This window comes from Mesoplodon densirostris, chromosome 2, assembly GCF_025265405.1.
Source record: "Mesoplodon densirostris isolate mMesDen1 chromosome 2, mMesDen1 primary haplotype, whole genome shotgun sequence".
Classification (NCBI taxonomy): Eukaryota; Metazoa; Chordata; class Mammalia; order Artiodactyla; family Ziphiidae; genus Mesoplodon; species Mesoplodon densirostris.
The window spans coordinates 41,659,169-41,679,574 of NC_082662.1; the positions used below are offsets into that span (position 1 = coordinate 41,659,169).

General features: G+C 47.8%; 2 protein-coding genes across 2 annotated transcripts in view; both read right to left on the bottom strand.

Annotated features, from left to right (window-relative positions):
* AGBL4 (AGBL carboxypeptidase 4) overlaps positions 1-20,406 on the bottom strand; it is a 1,272,021-nt gene that overhangs the window by 197,021 nt on the left and 1,054,594 nt on the right. The gene's annotated exons all lie outside the window — the stretch shown is intronic.
* The window catches only part of BEND5 (BEN domain containing 5), a 47,468-nt gene continuing 37,723 nt past the window's right edge, over positions 10,662-20,406 (bottom strand). The window contains exons 5-6 of the mRNA XM_060083324.1: positions 19,598-19,811; positions 10,662-10,819 (exon numbers count right to left, since the gene is read on the bottom strand). Coding sequence (XP_059939307.1) covers positions 10,662-10,819; positions 19,598-19,811 — 372 coding nt within the window. The remainder of the gene's footprint in view (positions 10,820-19,597; positions 19,812-20,406) is intronic.

Here is a 20,406-nt window from a genome sequence, read left to right on the forward strand (position 1 = left end):
GTCCTTACCAGGAGAAATAAGGACAGTAACACCAACTCCCAGATATTCTTGTTGTGATGATTAAATATATGAAGTCTTCAGTGTGGATCCTGACATACAGGAGGAGCTCAAGAAAGCTAATGGAAAGATCCCTGATCCCGGGCAGACAAAAGGGCACAGGAGAGGCATCAGCAGGCTCCTGTCAGCTGTTCTTCTCACTCTGAAGAAGGAAGTCTAGGTCAAACGCTCAATTTTAAAAACAAAAGAAAAAAGAAAAGAATGAAAGAGAAAGAGAAAGAAAGAAAACAAACCACCTTAGAATCATAAGTTGAAACCCAGGGAGCTACCTCCAAATCTGGCTGGGTTTCTACTCCATCTGTGCCTTTGATTGGCTGACACTGGAAATCTGGGGAGGGTGTCTTTGGTCTTGGACCAGGTTCCCTGAAGGGTAGCCCCACCCTGCAGAGGCCACCTGCACTCCTGGGCCCTGTGGAAGGCAGCACCAGGCTGGGTTACAGAGGGTTAAATCTCTTCCTCCCCCACAAAGAGACTGGCGTCAATGAAGCTTTCTGCTTAAATGGCCTATAACCATCTCCCAAAGCTCCTTAGCTCAGAAAGTGTACAAGTCAGCAAAATGAAAATAATTTAAAGAGCCATTGGGAAGAAGAACTCCAGCCTCCCTGCTGCCCCCGCTGACAGCCTCTCAGTAGTGATTTGCGTTTTTCACATTCAGGGCCAGGGGCTCCCCGCCTACCCCGTTTCAGGAAAGGATGTATCACAGGCTGAGATCTGCTGCCGCCCAGGAGGGAGAGGCAGGGGGCGCAAGAGGACTACGGGGATCTACCTCCACACCTGGAGTGCTTCGTGGCTTCCAAGCCCTGCCCTGGCCATGATGCTGCTGCCAGGCCATGGCAGCTTCAGAGGCTGGTGGAGCAGGGACCGTCACGCGTGTATTATAACCAAGGACACAGAGGCTCATAGACAGGAAGTGCCAGACCCACCTTCAGCCCAGGCGAGTGGGATGCTCCTGGCTGAGTGCACAGCCCTCCTTGCTTCTATCACTCTGAGAGGTAGGACAGTACCTGTTAATGAGCACCTACTATGTGCCTGCCATGTACGCAGCACTTTATGCAACAGCCTTAAAATGTTGACAGTTATTCTTGTTCCATAGTTGATAAATCTGAGGACTCAGAGGTTGAGTAACTTGGCCAAGGTCATGCTACTGAAAAGCTGTGGAGGAAAGTTCAAACCCGCAGTCTCATTTCACACCCACACTGTTTCCACGGTACCAAAGAAGTGCTTAGGGAAGACCTGGCACAGAGACAAGTACAGCCCTGCAGTCTGCCCCCCACTCTCCTGACACGTTTCAACTCCCTGATCTGGGTCTGCCGCCCCTCCACGGGCTGAGTCCCCACAAGGGTCTGCACAGAGTGAGTTCAGGGCATGGGAGCTGCATGAAGACCCAGCTGTCCTGGGCACTCACCATCTGGACGGCTGCAGGATGGTGCTCACAGCCTGGTTCCCACCTGGCAGTGGCAACACTTAAGGAGGAAAGAGAGTGGGCACCTGACCCTCACCACCTCTCACCTGGGTTATTCCAAAAACCTCCTTGACTTTTCTCTCTCCCTCCAAACCCGCCACCACACTGCTGCCAGCATGATCCTTCAGCAGCTGTCCTTGGTCCTCAGAGTCCAGCACCTCAGCCTGGGACCAAGGCCCTCCCAGGACCCTGCTCCTACCCACCTCTCCAGCTTCCTCCTCGATACCAACTTTACCTCCACTCTTTGAAATACCTACCTTCTTCCACCTCTTGCCCCTTGTTCACAAGGACAGCAGACAGTTACACAGTACTCACTATGTGTCAGGTACAGTTCTAAGTACTTTATAGAAATTAACTTAATGCTCATAGGAACTGACCCCTCCATTTTATGGAGGAGGGAACTGAAGCCCAAACCAATTAAATAACTTGCCAAAGGTTGCAGGGCTGGTAATTGGTAGATCCCAGGGTGAGACCCAAGCAGTGTGAGGTCAGATTCCTCAAATTTAACCTCTGTCAAATCCTTTCCTCCTTCCTTGACCTGGTGACAGTCTCTCCTGGGGGAACAAGACCAGGAAGGTCTCATGACACCCTCTGAAGGACTTTCTTCATCCCTCAAGTTCTTAAATCCCCAGGCCGAAAGCACTGCTTTGGTCCCTGGTTTCCCACACCTGTGGTCATCAGGGGCCAGGATTCTAGGGAATTTCTTCAGCACCGGGCTCAGTGCTGGGCCCGGGACTCAGATGTGAACACACAGTGGCCCTGCCTTGGAGGGCTCACAGTGAGAAAGGTGGACGCACAATGACAATATGGGCTGACAAGGCCAGCAGAGGGCAGGAGAGGGTGCCACAGAGCAGGGGGAGGTGTCCCCACCCAGACCGTGGTGGCAGCACTGAAGACCTCCTGGAGGGCGGAGAAGGAGAAGGTCACGGAGCAGAGGTGGCCGGCAAGGTCCACACAGAAGAAACAGTTTGTGTCCACGAGCCATGTCAGGTAGCACAAAGCATGGTCGTAAAGACTCCAGGCATTGGAGGCACTCAGGCTTCCAGGCCAGTCCCAGATCCTCCTGGTCATGGTGGTGCCATCTTGGGCCAGTTACTCAACCTCTTTAAGTCCGTTTCCTCATCTGTGAAATGCAGATGGTCATAGTATCTGCTTCACAGTGTTGTGTGAGAAATAAAATAATGACAATGCCTAAAACATAGTAAGTGCTCGATAAATACTAATTAACTAAACAAATATTGTCCATATCTATATCTCCCGTACCTAGCACACAGTAGGGGCTCCGCAAAGGGGTATAGAGATGAATTTACATAGTCCTGCTCTCACTTTGCTGACTGCCTCAGGGAGACAACTAAATAGAAATTACAACACAATGCTCTGAGCGTTAAGATGCTGGGAAGGTTGGGACTGGCAGGGAAGGAAAGGAGGAGATTTGGAAAAGCAGAGAAGGGAGGGAGTCCTTCTGGGAAGAGGTGGAAACAGTTCCTTGGAGGAAATATTGGAGCTGAGTCTTCAAGATGGGGGAGGATAGGTTTTCTATAGTTAACGACCCAGGCACGAATGAGTGCACACCTTGGAATAAAAGTGAGGCTCCAGGTAGACAGGACAGATTTAATGTACCATACTTCTCACACTCCTTGGATACCTCCACACCCGTGGCAGGGGCGCTGGACAGGGCTTGCTGCTACCCCATGCTGATCTCAGCTTCCGGGGCACTCCGCTTCTCCCTGCCACTCATTCAATCTGCCTCCCTGCTCTACTTTCGTCTTTTTTCATGGCACTTATCACTTTCTACAGTTTTCTTATTTATTACATTTACCATTTATCTTCCTACCCATCTCATTCCACTCCCACTAGAGTTTAAAGTCTTTGTCTTTACTAATATGTCTCAGGCATTTAGACTAGTGACTACTAGTGACACCTAGTAGACACTCAGATATTTGTGAAATGACTGAATGATTCCATAATTTCTCACGGGGGAACTTCTGGATACAGATGTGGGTGAGGTTAGAATACTGAATCTCTCTCCCTGTTAGCTACTGAAATGGAAACATACCCAGGGTACCAGATTGGATGTGGCCAAAAGAGTGCATTCTGGAATGGTGGAAAGAGCACAGGGTTTCGAACCACCCTTGAGGGGTGACTCCCAGTTGGACCCAACCAGCAATGCCTGTTGGAGTGGTGGGCACAGACTAGAGATATTCAACTCATTGAAGATGAATGGGGGGGAGATGGACCGACAGACAAATCATCTCCTCATGGCCATTCTCGTCCTTCTGGCGTAAGCTCAAATGTTACATCTTAGAGGTCTTCCCTGATCGCATCTAGATGGAGGAGTCCTAGTTACGAGACTAATCCAGCTCAGAGAAAGTAATTGGTAAAGAAAAGTGGGGTCTTTAGCGAAGGACCACACGATTCTTTTCTTTTCACTGACCTAACCATTATTATTGATAACTTGGTGAAGATACAACAGATCATATTTCTATATTATAAAACTGGGAGGAAGAATATAACACAGAATAAAATTCCATAAGGATCTCAAACATACAAACATATGAATTGACAATTCACATAGGAAGAAGTTGAAAAAGTACTTTTGAGAGAAAGCTAATTTGCCAAACTTCTTTAAAACTTCCAAACACTGGTGAAGTTGTGCGGAAATGGCACATGCATGTCCACCTACCTTGAGACGTGGCTTGACCTTTTTGAGAGCAATATAACAAACATCGATATAACAACAACATGGAAAAGACTATAAAAAATGTTCTTGCCCTTTAATTAGCTCACTCCTGGGAATTTAAGAAACAAACAACTATAAATGGTCATGACAGCATTATCTCTAATAGCAAGAAACTAGAGACAATAAAATGTACAGTGAGGAGATGAGAAGGTAATCATGACCCAGTGTCAGGAAGGGCATTGAAATGGCAGCTACACAAACCAGGCAGCAGAGGGGGAAATGTTTGCCATATGATGTTAAATGAACAAGGCAGGATCACAGGAGGCTGGCCAACTGCCGTGAACAAAGAGGTACTGCCCTGGACAGACAGGAGGGGCTCCCAGGGGTGAATGTGTTGTTGGGCTTGGTTCTTGGGATTATGGCTCGATTTCCTTTTTGGCTTTGGCTTTCCTCAAGTTTTGTTTTGTATTTTAAATACAAATGGAAAAGAAGATCTCAACCAGCTGGAATGTTGGGCCGAAACCAATAACATGAAATGGAACCGGGATGCATGCAAAATCCGGTATTTTGTTTAAGAAATACATTTAAGAACACACAACTGAGGTGAGGGGGGTATAAATAGCTGCTAAAGTGAATAAGGGAAGGAAAAAGGGAACAAAAACAACCACATTTACTGCAGCCCGCAACTGGGATAGTGAGGGCTGTGGGTCTGGTACCGCGGGAGGTCAGTGTGGTTACATTAACAACTGCATAATGGACAAGGTGACTGGGGCTAGAAGATTTAGGAACTTGCCCAATTTCCTCTAGTCTAATAAATAATGAAGTCAGGATTTGAATTTGGTGTGAGTTCCTCTGTCATCAAAATCTATGCTCGTTCTCTTACAACACCGAACTAAAGGGATAAGTATTGTGTTAGACAAAAAAGGGAGCAGGACAGTATTTGGTGACCATAAGCTCAATGTGAGACAGTTCTATCACTAAAGATGCTAATTCAAGTTTAGGGCACTCTAATAGAGATATGCCATCCAGGAGCAAGAGATGACAACCTGCTCTAGTTAGTACTGGTCAGACCCTTCCTAGAGCAGTGTCCAGTCCTGAACCCTACCTTCTAGTGGCGCATCCATAAAACAGCAACCAGGATGGTCAGAGTTCTTAGGATTAGAGAACTAAGAGATGTTGAATGCCTAGGTGCTTTACTCACATTATCTTGTATAGCTCTATATACAACCCTGTGAGATAGGTACTATATTCCCACTTTTAAAATGAGAAAACTAAAGCCAAGAGAGATTGAGAACTTCTTCAAGGTCACATACTAGTAAGTGGCAGTCAAGATTTGAACACAGGGCTCTCTAAATCCAGAGTCCTCACTCTTTCCTGCACTGCCTCTCCCATGTGAGAGATGGCAGAACAGAATTTGAGCTATTTATTAGTCTGTGAAGAGACATGATGGCCACCTTCAACTCTGCAAAGGGCTATAAGCAGAAGCATTTTGCATGACTTCAGAGGAGAGAATTTGAGTGACCTCAGAAGTCTCAGGGAAGTAGATTTTTAGCTCAGCAGAAGAACTTCTCAGTGATGACAATAATTGGATGGACTCTTGGGTAGGAAGATGAATTCTCCATGCCTGGAAGAATTCCAGAATGGTCTGGAAAGGCATTTGCTTTCAGTGGAGAGGGGATCTGAGTGGAGGACCTCGAAGTTCACTTTGGACCCTTAGGTTCCATGAGCCTATGAAGCTGTTTGGCAGAAACTGATTAATCTCTTCAACAGAAGTGATGAAAAGACCTGTTGGTATGTCTATTTACCAATGTAAAAGTAAAAATATGCCCAAGGTAAACACATTGGTCCAGAGAAAACTATATACAGAAAATGAAATGAATTCTGCTGGAAATGCTTACAGGTTAAGCGTTTATTTTGTGTAAACAAGAAACCAAACTCTGGAGAGACATGCAGTCTCAGAAGTAATCAAAGAAAATATAATGAGGTGACAATTTTCACCTGTTAGGTTGGCAAAATAATTAAAACACAGTCACGCCCATTATATGTATCAAGAATGATAAAAGTGGTACTCTTTTGAACCCAGGTAAAATGAACCTAAGAAACTGATAGAAAATATAAAGGGGGGGAAAAAAAACTGTGCGCACAAAAATCTTCATAGATGTTTAATTTATAAATGACCTAAAAATTCAAGGAAGGGCAATGGGCCGGCTAGGTGGTAGGGTAGGAGCTGAGGTGAGCGAGGGTAGCTGAAAGGTCAGGAGTGGACCTAGTCAGAGCGCACAGGGAAAAGCTCATGAGCACTGCGTGCTGTGGGATGAGCACAGGGTGTCTGGAGGGCCAAAGGCAGGTTTGAAGGCCAAGGTCACAGTGTAAGAGGTCAGAGCAGGTCAGAGACAGGATAGGCGCACACACAGGTGAGGACCGAGTGGGCGTGGGGAGAGGAGAAGAGAGAGAAAAACCACCTGTAACACTGGCGGCCATTTATCCACTCTCCCTGGGTCACTTTAATTACGTGCCATACCCAGTGTGCAGAGAGGGCTTCCATGAACTGGCAGCCCTGTGGGTTAGCCCCACAGCCGACCAGGTGGTTTACCCAACTGTAGCTTGATGTCCATTCTCTGGGGAGATGTTTGAATTGATGGCTATAAATTTCATGGAGCGACAGGGCAATATGTTAAAAAGAAAGGGAAGGATGCAAACCTGATCATATGCTATGACCACAGGTATGTAAAATACACATTTACGCTCTTAAATGAAGGACTAGAAGAGATACATCACAATGCTTGCAGCTGTGCAATTTGGAATATTTCCCTTATTTTTCTAAAAATTTCTATAAAGTGGTTTTCATTTCTTTATAATTACCAAAAAAGTCATAATTTAGAAATGCATCTAAGAAACCCATGGGCACATAACAGTCACCAACAACACACTTTCCTCAGCTGGAAAATAAAAAAAAAGACACATCTTTCTGTTTGGTCTGGCAACAGAGAACTTGTGGCCGGGGCTTCGGTAAACAGGGCCCAAACCTCATCATTGCAGGCTCTGCCAATTCAGGACTGACTGTCTTGTCCTCCACAACTCACTGACCTGTCACAGAAAGCGAAAGAAAGAATCTAAGCGTAAAAGTGAGGGGAAAATCATTGGCACCTACACTGAAAGTCACCTTCTGCATCATGTCCAACTAAACAGCATCTGGTGAGCATGAAAGAGTAACTCTAAACAAGGTTTTAGGGCAGATCCTCAGCTACTTATAAGAGGAAATTGATTCTCAATTTCAAATATTGTCATGCACTTTAGAAGGAGCATGTCTTTTTACTTAGGAAACACTCTTGTCCCTTTGTTAAAACAGGACTTCTAATGCTGTCTACTAGACTGGTGTTATTCAAAACTGGCACTTGTGTTAAAACACATGTTCTGGGCTTCCCTGGTGGTGCAGTGGTTGAGAATCTGCCTGCTAATGCAGGGGACACAGGTTTGAGCCCTGGTCTGGGAGGATCCCACATGCCACGGAGCAACTAGTCCCGTGAGCCACAACTACTGAGCCTGCACGTCTGGAGCCTATGCTCTGCAACGAGAGGCCACGATAGTTAGAGGCCCGTGCACCGCGATGAAGAGTGGCCCCCGCTCGCCACAACTAGAGAAAGCCCACTCACAGAAATGAAGACCCAACACAGCCATAAATAAATAAATTAATTAATAAACTCCTACCCCAACATCTTAAAACAAAAAAACAAACAAAAAAACATGTTCCCATCTCTACCCCAGCCCTACTGAATCCAGCACCCTGAACCAAAGCCCAGGAATCTGTATTTTAAGTACCTCAGCAAATTCTCAAGATTGGGCAAGTTTGGGAAACTCCCTACTACACAAAATGAACTTATTTGAATGTAATAAAACTGTGGGTCCTCATAAACGGTACTATTATTCCCCATCCCTTCAAATGGCTTGAATTAATGACACTGATTTCCACTGATTGATTACTTAAGTTGGGACTCTCCTAAATATCCCCTGAGATTACATGGCTAGATTCTCAGCCCAGACCATAATATTCCACTCAGTTTTCGAGGGAAGAGGTAAAAGGACAGATTTTGCACAGACCTGGATTCTGACCCAGCTCCACTGCTGACAACTCTGGGACCTTGGCCAAGAAGTTACTTAACTTCTTCTGAGCCCATTTCCTCATTTGTATGGGTGTTAAGAATGGTGGCCCTGCCCTGTGACATAACAGTCACAGGGCACCAGGTACACAACAGGTGCTCGAAAAGACTCAGTCTAACTAGGGTGTAAAAACACCTGCCCCCTCCCCTGCCCCGATTCCCCATCAGAAACAGCTCTTATGTCCTTCCTTATCACATCTACTTTTGATTTCATTCTGCCTTGCAAGCTAAGGACAGCTAACGTCTGCATGGCTCCTTGAGTCTTATGGAGCTCTTTTCCCAGATAGTACCTGGATTACTCTCCACAATAATCCTGACTTAGGGATCACTGTCTCCACTTTAGAAGAAACGAGCTCCAGAATGGCCAAGTGACCTTCCCAGAAGCGGTAAAATCACAATCAGATCCCACAATCTTTCACAACCCGTTCTGTCCCTGGTGTATGTGTCATATATTATGCAAAGCACTTTCACATGTCATAGCCTTTTTAAACAGGTATTTCGATGACTATTTTCCCTTCCAACCTAAAAGCACCTATAAAGCAGGTATCATATCTTATTAGTCTTTGTAGGGAAATGGAGCCTCTGGGTGTTTGTTATCTTCACCATGCTTAGGAAGGAAATGGGATGAGTTCAAATCATGTATACTTCTTCCCAGCCTCTCATGCATTCACACTACTCATGCCCAAGCTGCTCCCCTGCCATTAAAATGAACACATCTTAATAACAAGAATTTACTGAACACTACTAAGTGCCACAGACTTTACTTACCTAATGAATTAACTTTTGTTAAACACTTAGAAAAGTCCTGGCACATATTAAGTATCTGTTATTGTTGTTATTATTATTTAAGTATCCACATAGCCTGTGAGGTATGCATTATTTTCCTCATTGTACTGGTAAGGACTCTGGGAAGTTAAGTGATTGGTCCAAGATCACACCACTAGTCTGTGGAGAACTGGGAAAATACCATAAAAGGAAGTTCATACCTATATATCCTATTAGCAAGCATATAATATTTCAGATTACAAAGAATTATTTTATGTATTAAAATAAAATTCCTCAAAGAGGTAGCCACCTCCACTACTCACCCTAGTGACCGTGAGCTTTTGCTTATAGACCACCAGTAATCTAATGGTTTAGTGGATAAACCATTAGAGAAACCAGAGGCGAAAGTTTTCCGACCAATGCCTAAAAGCCAATAACCAGAAATGAAGAAAATAATGACTACCAACATTTACTGAGCACTTATATATAGTGCTCTATAACTTATAGCAACTCTGCAACGTTGCAACTCTGCAAAGTAGATATTATCTCCTTTTTACGGAACAGAAAATTGAAACTCAAGAGGTTACGCTAAGCCCAAAGCAAGCAGTGGAGCCAGGTTTGGAATCCAAACTCCTCAGCCCCAAACCCTTGCCATTTCCAACATACTATGCTGACTTCATAGGCATTACAGAAAGGAAAGTGTTCATCAACAGGAAGATCAAATGTGGTCTGCTTGATTGGGCACCAGGCACTTTAGAGACGCAGCTACTGAACGAGATAAAAATTATGCAAGTTGAAAGATCATTTGAGATACAAGATAGGATGAATGAACCGACACCAGGTGACGTTGCCCCTGACTTTCTGAAGGTAACCCTGAACCACATCTAACGTTACCACCCCCTGACACTCCTTTACAAAGATTGACTCAAATTATCAGGAAAGCTGAATCTCAGATCACCTTGAGTGACAGGTCCTAGATCTGTCCTTTGAGGTAAGAGAAAGTAATCTGCTTCGAGACAGCCCTTCCGATCTGTAGACAGTAACCACATCCCTTATGAATTTTCTCTCCTTCGGCCTGAACGTTCCACCCTTCAAAGGACACTGGTCACCTCCACTGTACACTTAATAGTCATCCTTAAATAAATGAGGCTAATGATTGTCTACAGCAATGAATTAATGAAGCTTTATTATAGAACAAAATAGAGGAACAAAGATAGAAGTCCTTGAATGGTAAAAATATCAGCTCAAATTCTTGGCCAAGTGATAGGTAACTCAGAGACACTTTATCCACCTCCAAAAAGACAGCGCTTCCACCAACCCCAGAACAACACTGGCGCCAGGTTGCTGCCTGAGTCTCAGCAAATCCATCTGTCTTCTTTGGAGTGGGAAGTCCAAGTTCAGAACAAGGCGCTGACCTCAGAACCCTACTGGCTTCCCGCCCACACACCACCACGCGTGGTGGGGTCTGCTCTGGACACCATCGCCCGCAAATCGCACGCCACACAAGGAAAACGAGAAGGCTTTATGAAAAATCCAAAGTTTATTGCAAATTATATTTTGCTTCCCTTCGTTCTTCATTTTTACAGGATTTATTGATATCCATGATTTTTTCACAGATGTACTTGTTGACTTTGGAGAGTCTCTGTGCAATTTCAGTTTCATCCACAGTTTCTTGTGCTATTCTGTCGTACAAACACTCTAGACAGGGAAAAGAAACAAGAAGGCCAAGGATTAATGGTACATTCGAGTACATATCTTTAAGGGGGAGAAAGGAAAATGTGCCTCCTGACATACTTCTAAAGTACCAACTCATATATCTGGCACAGCTGTATTTTAAATTTTTCAACAGAGTAGATATACACTGTAAATTTATACTTCAAAAATAATGATACAACACCCATGTGTCCACTCCCCTGCTTAACAGGACACCATTACTGGTCCCTCTGAAGCCCCTAAATGTCCTTGCCCAATACCATCCTCTCCTTGTCCTCACCAGAGGTGACCACTCTCCTCAATTTTTGCTTTTCTTTTCGTGTCAACACATATGCGTACATCCTTAAGCAACATGTTGCTACTTTTCCCATTTTTAAGTTTTTACAAGTGTATCCATACTCTGTATATCCATCTGACTTTTTTTTTCATTCAACATTCCAGTTTTGAGAGTTACCCATGCTGAAGTGTATATATAGATGCAGGTCATTCACTTTCACTGATGAGTAGTGTTCTACTGTCTGACTAGTCCACAATTGGCTGACCCACTTTATTGTCCATGGATACTTGGATGGTTTCCCATGTTCTGCAGTTACAGGCACCCTGAGCCGTGTCTCTTGGGGCAAACATGCAGGAAATGCTCAGTACGGGCCTAGGCTGGAACTGCCCAGTGTTAGGGTGTGTGCCTACTACACTTTACTAGGTGATACCTGCGAAACTGTTTTCCACAATGGTTGTGCCACCTGGCACCCCTAACAGCAGTGTGTGCAAGGACTGCCTGCCCCAAAACTCCAACAGCACGCCATGTCAGATTATTAAGGTTCTGACAACCTGGCGGGCATGAAGTGGTACCTCACTCAGGTGATTACTAATGAGGCTGAGGATGGCCACTTTTACTGACTCTGCCATTTGCTGTGATGAAGCAAGGAGTGAGCCTCAGACAGGACCTGACTGAAGCTGGACTTTGGCCTACTTCCTAGCATGGGCACCTGAGGCGAATCATTGCCCTAGATTCCTCACCTCATAGAACAAGGATAACAAACCACACATGATCTTTTTTAAGGCTGCCATGAGGGATGTGAAACAAACGTTTTGCAAGCCTTCTTCAAGCTCTAAGGGGCACTACCCCTGTCTGAGGCTATTACAGTTATTTTATGTATATGCCACTGTCCGTTCCCAGGGCCTAGCACAGTGCCTGGCTCAGGGGCAAGATTCAGTAAGTGTATGTTGAATGAATGAATAAATGAATGAATGCTTTTCTTGGGAAACCTGAGGGGACATAATAATTCTGGACATAAGGGGACTAGGGGTGTGGGTGGGGAATGGACCACTGGGGTATGTAAGCGTGGGCAAGATTTTTAACTGTGTTGGACCTGAGCCTCCCCACCTATAAGACAGGAGTGACAACTCGGTCTCGAGGAACTGTCACGCAGGATAAACAGAGTCTTGTGTATCAGGCCAGGGCACAGCAGGCGATGCTGTTAGTGATGCAGGACATCAGCACCAGGACAGAGCACGGAGACTACCTTGTGCTCTAACCCCTCCACTCACACGGGACATGGCTGAGGCCTGGAGAGAGGATGTTAAGTACAGGCACGATCCCCCCACGGCCTCCGCTCTGAGCCCTTCCTGGGCACGTGGCCAGCCCGCCTACTCTTGCCGTCCAGGCTGCAGGTGCATGTGCTATATGCCTTCTTTCTTTGGGGCACCATCTCCTCCCTGCGGATCAGGGTTTGCACAGAGAAGCCTTTGAAAGCTTTCAATTGACCTTCACTACTTCCTGGCTGCTTCCAAGCTGACTAATCTGCACTTTGTCTTGTGTTGGCCTTTCCACAGGGAATGGGATGAGAAGATCCTACCTCTGCTGACTCCACCTGCATTTCCCGACCTGCTCCAGGCTGTCCCACAGACCAGTCTTTGCTCATCTCCTCCCAGATGACTGATTACCCTGGTCTCATATCTCATCCTTCACCTGCCTAAACCCCACCCATTCTTCCAGATTCAACCTGCTTGGAACCTACCAGGTTGAGTCGGGAGAACCCATTCTGCCTATACCCTCAGTGCTTCCATACTCGCCTGGATTTTTCTCTATCAAAGCCCTGATCACAGTCTCATAGAACTGTGACCACACTGTCTCACCTACAGACCCTCCCCAGCCCAGGGCCAGGGGGAAGCCGACACTTGCAGTGACGTTGCTGGAAGCTCAACCAAATGAGGAAGACACCCTGTGCAGAGGACTGTTTCCAAGTTCAGGGGTTCGAATCTGGCTCTAACCCTAGTTGCTGTGCCACCTCGAGTGGGAACCTCTCTGGGTCTCAGTCTTACTGTCTGAAAGCAGGATGTCAAATCCAATCATCTAAGAAGATTCTTCCAGCTCTAGGTCTCTAGTTCTCTGAAAGGTAATAGGGTGGGTAAAGAGGCAAAGGAGAGAGAAGTGGGCAGGGGAGTGGGTGTGATGGCCCTGAGAGGTCCCGGCATGAGCTGGAGAGAAGGCAGGAAAAGGTACAGATGGAGCAAGGTTTTCAGAGGTGCTCACAGAATCCCAATCATTCTCGTTTCCTGAGGGTAAGAGCACTGAACAGCCCGAGTTTGATTAAAAGCCTTCCGTTAGACTCCAGATATTAATCACCTGCAGCTGCCAGGAATGTCTCCCTCTGCAAGGGAGCATTTGAGATTATTGCTTAATTAACAAGGTTTATAACAGTGCTAATGGGTCCTATTAACAAAGTTATAAAAATTAACCAGAACTCAACGCTGTGGCTCATTTGAAAACTCAGACACTCTGCCAAAAAGGTCATTTGAGGGGCTTCCCTGGTGGCGCAGTGGTTGAGAGTCCGCCTGCCGATGCAGGGGACATGGGTTCGTGCCCCGGTCCGGGAAGATCCCACATGCCGCGGAGCGGCTGGGCCCGTGAGCCATGGCCGCTGAGCCTGCGCGTCCGGAGCCTGTGCTCCGCAACGGGAGAGGCCACAAGAGTGAGAGGCCCGCGTACCGCAAAAAAAAAAAAAAGAAAAAAAGGTCTTCCCTGGTGGCGCAGTGGTTGGGAGTCCACCTGCTGATGCAGGGGGCGTGGGTTCGTGTCCCGGTCTTGGGGGATCCCACGTGCCGCGGAGCGGCTGGGCCCATGGGCCGTGGCCGCTGGGCCTGCGCGTCCGGAGCCTGTGCTCCACGGCGTTGAGAGGCCCACGTACCGCAAAAAAAAAGAAAGGACCCTAATAAGGTTTAACTGTCATTCTGGAGCTTGTCATTAAAGCGAGACTCTCATCCAGCCCTCCTGCTTTCATCTTTCTAAAGCAGTGTCGGCGCTCCCCACATCCCTCTGCTACACGGTAAGGAGTGACTTTAAAACCACAGAGAGGAGAAAATCCTCACCGACCCTGTAAGCACCAAGGCTTCTGTCATTTTGATATGGCAAATGCAAGTAAATGTCGTCAAATCGTACAAAATAAATACAAACAATCTCAATCTAGCAGACAGCTTGCATGGGAAGAACCAGTCAAACAGTCTGGAAGAGCTCAAATAATTAGCCTAAAAATGCATAGTGTATGGTGCGACGGGAGACAGGCTTCAAACCTGCCCGGCTGTAGTAAAGAAAAAACAAATCAACACTGTATTTTGGTAAGACAAGAAAGCCCTGGAGACGATGGGAAGCCTGAAAGCCCAGTTCAGCTCAGCTCTGATCTAACCTGCTGTATGACCTTGGGCAAGTCGATTTCCTTCTCACTCATTGGCATGGCAAGTAGTTATGGGCTCTAAAGGGTTGCTTGACCCGGCACCTGGGAGGCAAAGATACAGAAAGAAGAGAACAGAGGTAGGCAAGGGGTGCTCTGGGACATACAACAGAAGGATCCCCCCACCCTAAGAGGTCAGGGAAGGCTTCCTGAAGGACGGTTCTCCTAAGCACACCTGGGTGGTGAGTAGCAGCTAGCCAGGCAGAGCGGCATGCGTGTCGGGTGGGCAGTCTGATCTATGTTCCAGGTGTCAGGAACAGCATTTACAAATTCCCTAATGTGAGAGGGGACAAGGCTGGTTGGAATACAGCAGTTCATTATGGTAAGAACTGAGCGTGAACAAGGGGAATATTGCTGAAAAGTAAGCTGGAGCTAGAGCCAGGGTCCAGATTATGAAGGCACTTTTACGACACGTTAAGAAGCTTACCCTTTAATAATGGGCACCAAGGACTGGCTGTGACGGGGTGGTGGTAACAGGATCATACTGGGTTTCTGAAAGATCACTCTGGTTACAAATGGAGAGAGGAGTCTGGCAGCTGCTGGAGTAAGGCAGGGGAGAAGCGATGTGGCCTGGACTACGTGAGGCGCGATGGGTATGGAGAGAAGTGGACGGTTTACAAGGTATTTGGGGCAGAACAGATGGAGAGCGGGCACGTGGAAGAGTCAGGAGTGAGGCCTCTCTGGGTCCCTGGCAGGTGGTGTCATTTATCCAGACAGGGAACACAGAGGGGCAGAAGGCTTTGGGGAGAAGGAAAAGGAGAGAACAGTGAGCGGAGCAGATGTGCCAGGGTCACGTGGACATCCAGGAGGAGACGACCAGTGGGCACCTGGATGTAGGGATCAGGAACGTGTGAACTGAGGTCAAATACAGATTTGGGAATCAGTCACTGATTCAGCAAATATTTATTGAACACTGACTATATGCTGGCCCTGAGCAAGATGCTCATAAGGCTGATGTTCTAATGGAGGTGGGGAAAAAGACAATCATCAAGCAAGTAAACAAGTAAATAAGAAATGCTCCGCAGGGACTTTAGGGAGGGTGATGTGACAGAGAGCAATGGAAAGGCTACTTCATCAGCCCGGGCGGTCGGGGAAGGCCTCTCTGAAGGACAAGGAGGCAGGATGTGCAGACCAGAGGAAGGGTACTGCTGGCAGTGGGAACAGGATGGGGCTGGGAGGAGGCCTCAGTGGTTAGAGCACAGTGGAAACGGCAAGTGTGGTGTGAGATGAGGCCAGGGGAGTCACCAGAGGCCAGATCACCAGGCAGCAGCCAAGATGCCAGGAGTGTGGATTTCAACCCAGGGCCGTGAGCACGCCGAGGGCAATGGGGACGATGGGAGTGAGAGCAGCGGAGGGCAGCGTTGTAGAGAGAGAAGCGGGCTGGAGACAGAGGCGAGGGCAGCGGGAGGGGGGCCCACAAGGGGGATGCGAAGCCACAGGCAGGAGGAGACCTGAGCATGCAGGAGGGTTTCTCAGTAAAGGACGAGGGATCGGGTCAAACGGCTGGGGAAGAGGTAGAGCCAGGCCCTGGATGAGCAAGAGGCGGAGCCACGGGGAAGCCCGGCAAGGACACAGTAAGCAGAGGGCTGCGAGCCGATGCCAGATAGCAGGGGCGCTGCCGGTGCACACGGGCAGTGAGTGCAGACAACTCTTTCAGGGAACCTGGATGTGCAAAGGGAACAGAGAGACATGGCGGCAGGTGGGTGATGGAAGTGATGTCTAGGGAGTGTTTTGTTTGCTTCCGTAAGAAATGAGTGATCAAACTATATTTAAGTGGTGCCGGGAAGGACCCAGTTGAGCGGGAGGAACAAGGTACTTAGGAAGGCAGGTGGGCTGTGATCCAGTTGGAGAGAACGGCCAGTCCCAAATAAGAGAAGGAAACACGAGGCAGAAGAACTGGGGGATCCAGTGAAGTCTGTAGATATGGTGGTTCGAAGCTGTGGGATTTCTTTTTCTTTTCTCTGTGAAGGAAGAGACATGGTCATCTTTTGAAAAAGAGAGAGGTGTGGGCTACCATGTTCAGGAATAGTAGAGAAGGTTTAAAAAGGGCTTAGAAGACGGAGGAGTGGATCAGTGAGGGGAGCTTGGAGGGCCTGGCCTATGGGCCTGAAGACAGTGAGCCTGTAATAGCCCCAAGCCACACAGCTGGGGTATTTTCTTCTAGATTGTTCCTTAGTATTGGGGACCAGATTAGCTGCAAATGGCATCATCTGAATGGGGTCCAAAGAACATACAAATGTCTACAGGTCCACTGGGCAGCCAGGACAAGGACTGTGAATCCTGCCTTTACACATGGACACACCAAGCATCTACCTGGTACTGGCACCGCGCTGGGCCTGGGGAAACAAAAATAAACATAATAGAACCACGGTGAGCTCAGAGTGAAAGCAAAGCAGAGTTGGGGCTCAACCCCAGGCTTTCGACACCTGGTTCCAATTTCTACTCTCCATCACCCTGCATTGGGAGCAGACAGGAGGGGGCCTGAAAGCTGCAAAGCACTGAACAATCATGAGCTTCAATCATGTGACCATCACGAGGTCCTGTCGGCTCCATGGGGGCAGCTCACTTGTCAACAAAGAATGGAAACTTCTTCTCACACCTCAAACATAACTATTCCAAAGCTACAATCCAAGCAGCCCTTTTAACTATCTTAAGAGGTGAGCGTTCAGCTGAAGACACTGCGACATGGAAGGAAAGTAGTTCACGAGAAACAGTGTGAAGAGTCAGGGGATCAGCTTGCAGGTCTCAGTGTGGCCCTTGTTCAGCCCTCGGCGACTGAGCTCCCACTGTGTGCCAGGACCTGTGCGAGAGGCAAGGAGGACGTGGAGGTGAGTCCGACACAGACCCGTGCCTGAGGCAGACGCACAGCAGATGATGTTACACCACGGTGTGACGACGGGAGGGCGGCCGGTCACTGGAAGGCACCTGGGACCTGCTGAGTCACAGCCCAACAAGTGTAACAGAATTAGAGGTCAGCCACCTCTCAGGTAGGCAGGGCTGTGCCCCCAGGAAGGACGCTTTCTCAGGGCGACCTCCCAAATTAGGCTCCACCTTTTCACACAGTGGGCAGACTAAAGGTTACCTCCGCTTGTCTAAAAATAAGTGTCTGCCTAAATCAGGTCATCATGAATCGGCCAGCAACGGGGGCAGCTGTGCTACGGAACAAGCCCCAGACCAGAGTCAGTGGGGGTGGGTTTAAATCCAGGCTCTGAAACCCTGTAGCTGTGACTTCTGGCTGGTCACCTAATCTCTCTGTGTCCTTACACCTCTACCTCCAAAATACACCCTAAATCTGGCCAATTTTCTCTGTTTCCACTGCTCTAACCATAGTCCATGGCACATCATGCCTCCCCGAGACCACTGCATCAGCCTCCTAACTGACCTCCCGTTCGGTCACTCCCACTGAAGACCTCCATTACCTTTCTCCTGCAGGTAGGGTAAATCCAAGCCGATTACTGTGGCCTTCACGGCCCTAAAAGACCGTCTCTCGCCCACCGGCCTGATCTCAGTATCCCCTCACTCATGACTCTGCAGCGCCCCGGGGCTGCTTCACCCCTTGAGCATGCAGGCCTTTGAACCCGCTCTTTATTCTGCCTGCTTCACCACCCCTCAGACCTGCTGACCTCTACATCCAGTTCCCAGCTTGAAGGCATGGCTTCAGACAGGTCTTCTCCACCCACCCCAGCCAACACAGCTACTGTATCGCTTGATGAGGCTTCACGGCCTTTCGTCAGTACCTGAAATTATCTGATTTGTTCATGGACGTACTTGCTGTCTGCCCCAGAACTTGGCACATGGCCTGTTCAAAATGTACATGCTGACTCAGTCTTACTTTCTTCATCAAAACATGGCAGTTGGACACTTAAGAGACTAGTGGTTAGGAGCACAGCTTCTGAAGCCAGCCCTCCTGGCTCGGACTCCTGGCTCTACCCCGAAAGCTGTGCGATCTGGGCAAGTTACTTCACCTCTCTGTGTCCCGTTTCTGCAACTAAAACAGGGATAATACTGGCAGCCAACAGAAGGAGTGTTATGTGTTATGAAGATTAAGTGAGTTAATATATGTAAAAGAATTTTTAACACAGAATCATAAAAAAAAACAGAACCTGAAACATAGTAATCGCTCAGAATAATTAGCAGTTACTATATTCTCTCTGCTCCCATGTGCTTTCCTGCCTGTCTCCATAATTTGTATTATCTGTACCGTAACTAGCTGTTCTCGTGTGCATCTTCCCCATGTGACTGTGAGCACCTTGCAGATGGAGACTGGGTCTTATCCCCCTTTGTGTCCTCCATACCCAGTAGAGAGCCTGGCAAAGAATAAGGGCTTCGTGAATGGATGGAGAGTAGGTGGGAGAGACAGAGGAAAGAAAGAAGGAAGAGGGAAGAGAGGGGAGGAAGGCAGGAGGGAAGGAAAATCAGAGTCCAGGCCAGTGCCCTATCTTTACAGACCACTCCCTGTCTCTCTGCCTTCCCTCCAACCCCTCCCAAACCCCAGAAAAGAAGTTGAATCCAGTGACCCTCAAGCTGGTCTTCACCTCACTAAGTGCCCCAGGCACGATGCTAGGACCCCCCAGAACTGGTCCCCTAGCCTCCACCTTCAGGCTCTCTACACAGCAGCACTCCTTTCCCAACCCGGTGCCTTTGTTCCAGATGCTTCTGCCTCCCGAGTACCTCTCTTTACACATCTGTGTCTCCATGTCTGATGGATCCTTCAAGGCCCAATCCAGTGACCCCCTTCCCAGGAACCCTTCCCTGATTTTCTGGCTAGGGGTTTCCTCCCCTCCTAGGAACCCCCCCTCTGTCCCTCTCACATGCTAGCTCCTTGAACTGTACTTGTGTCCACAGTTCGTTTGCCCTGTTAAATGTGAGCTCTTCTGGGACCAGGTCCGCATCGGCTCCTGTGTCCCCATGCCCAGCCCGGGGCCTGGCATGGAGAAGCTTCAGTAGGTGTCTGTTGAACTGAAATGTGCCCGACACATTCCTGACAGAGTAAAGGGCGGTGCCTCAGCCACTGCGTTTGCAGTGCGGGACCCACCTCTGACGATGCTTAGTTTGTGAGGCGAGAGGGGTGGCTTAGGGACTGCATCTTTCTTTTTTTTTGTGGCAACTCCTGTGACGCTTCTGTTCTTCAGAACATCTGTTCCCCAAATCATGACTGCCAAGTTCTTTGTGTACTTGGAATCTCCTTGGGTTACTTGTAGCTGGTGCCATTTCTCCTCATCAACCCAAATCCCGCTTCCCAGATGGACCTGAAAGGGATAAGAACACAAGCAAGCACCTGTTTAGTCGGACAGGATGGTAGCTGGAAATTTTTCTTGTCCTTTAAAAGACACTGCTGCACAACTGCAAGGGATTTGTTCCATAAATACTAATTAACTTTCTTTAAGGGAAATAATCATTTACTGAATACCTGGAACGTGCCAGGCCTTATTCTACTGCTTTATATCCACTATCTCAAAATCTTCACAGCAACCCTGGAAGGAAGGCGTTGGGACACTATTTTCATTTCAGGTGGAAAAACCAGGTTGAGAAAGGTACAGCTGCTTGCTGAAAGTCACTCAACTCTGAACTTGCAGAGTGGATTTATTTCATCTGGGTGGGGCCTCGTTGTCAGGATGGTTTAAAGCTTCCTAGGTAATTCCTAGGTGTGACAACCACAGCAGGTGGAGCGGGGAGGGAAACCGTCCAGGCTCTGCCACTAACGGAGTGTGTCTGTGCAAGTCCTTTCTGTCTCTGGCTTCAGTTTCCCATGAACTGAACTGGGAGAGTTGGATTTCAGCTAAATTCCGTCTAGCTGAGAACACCTATGATTTTAACAAATTAAGCACAACCGCTGTGTCTCTG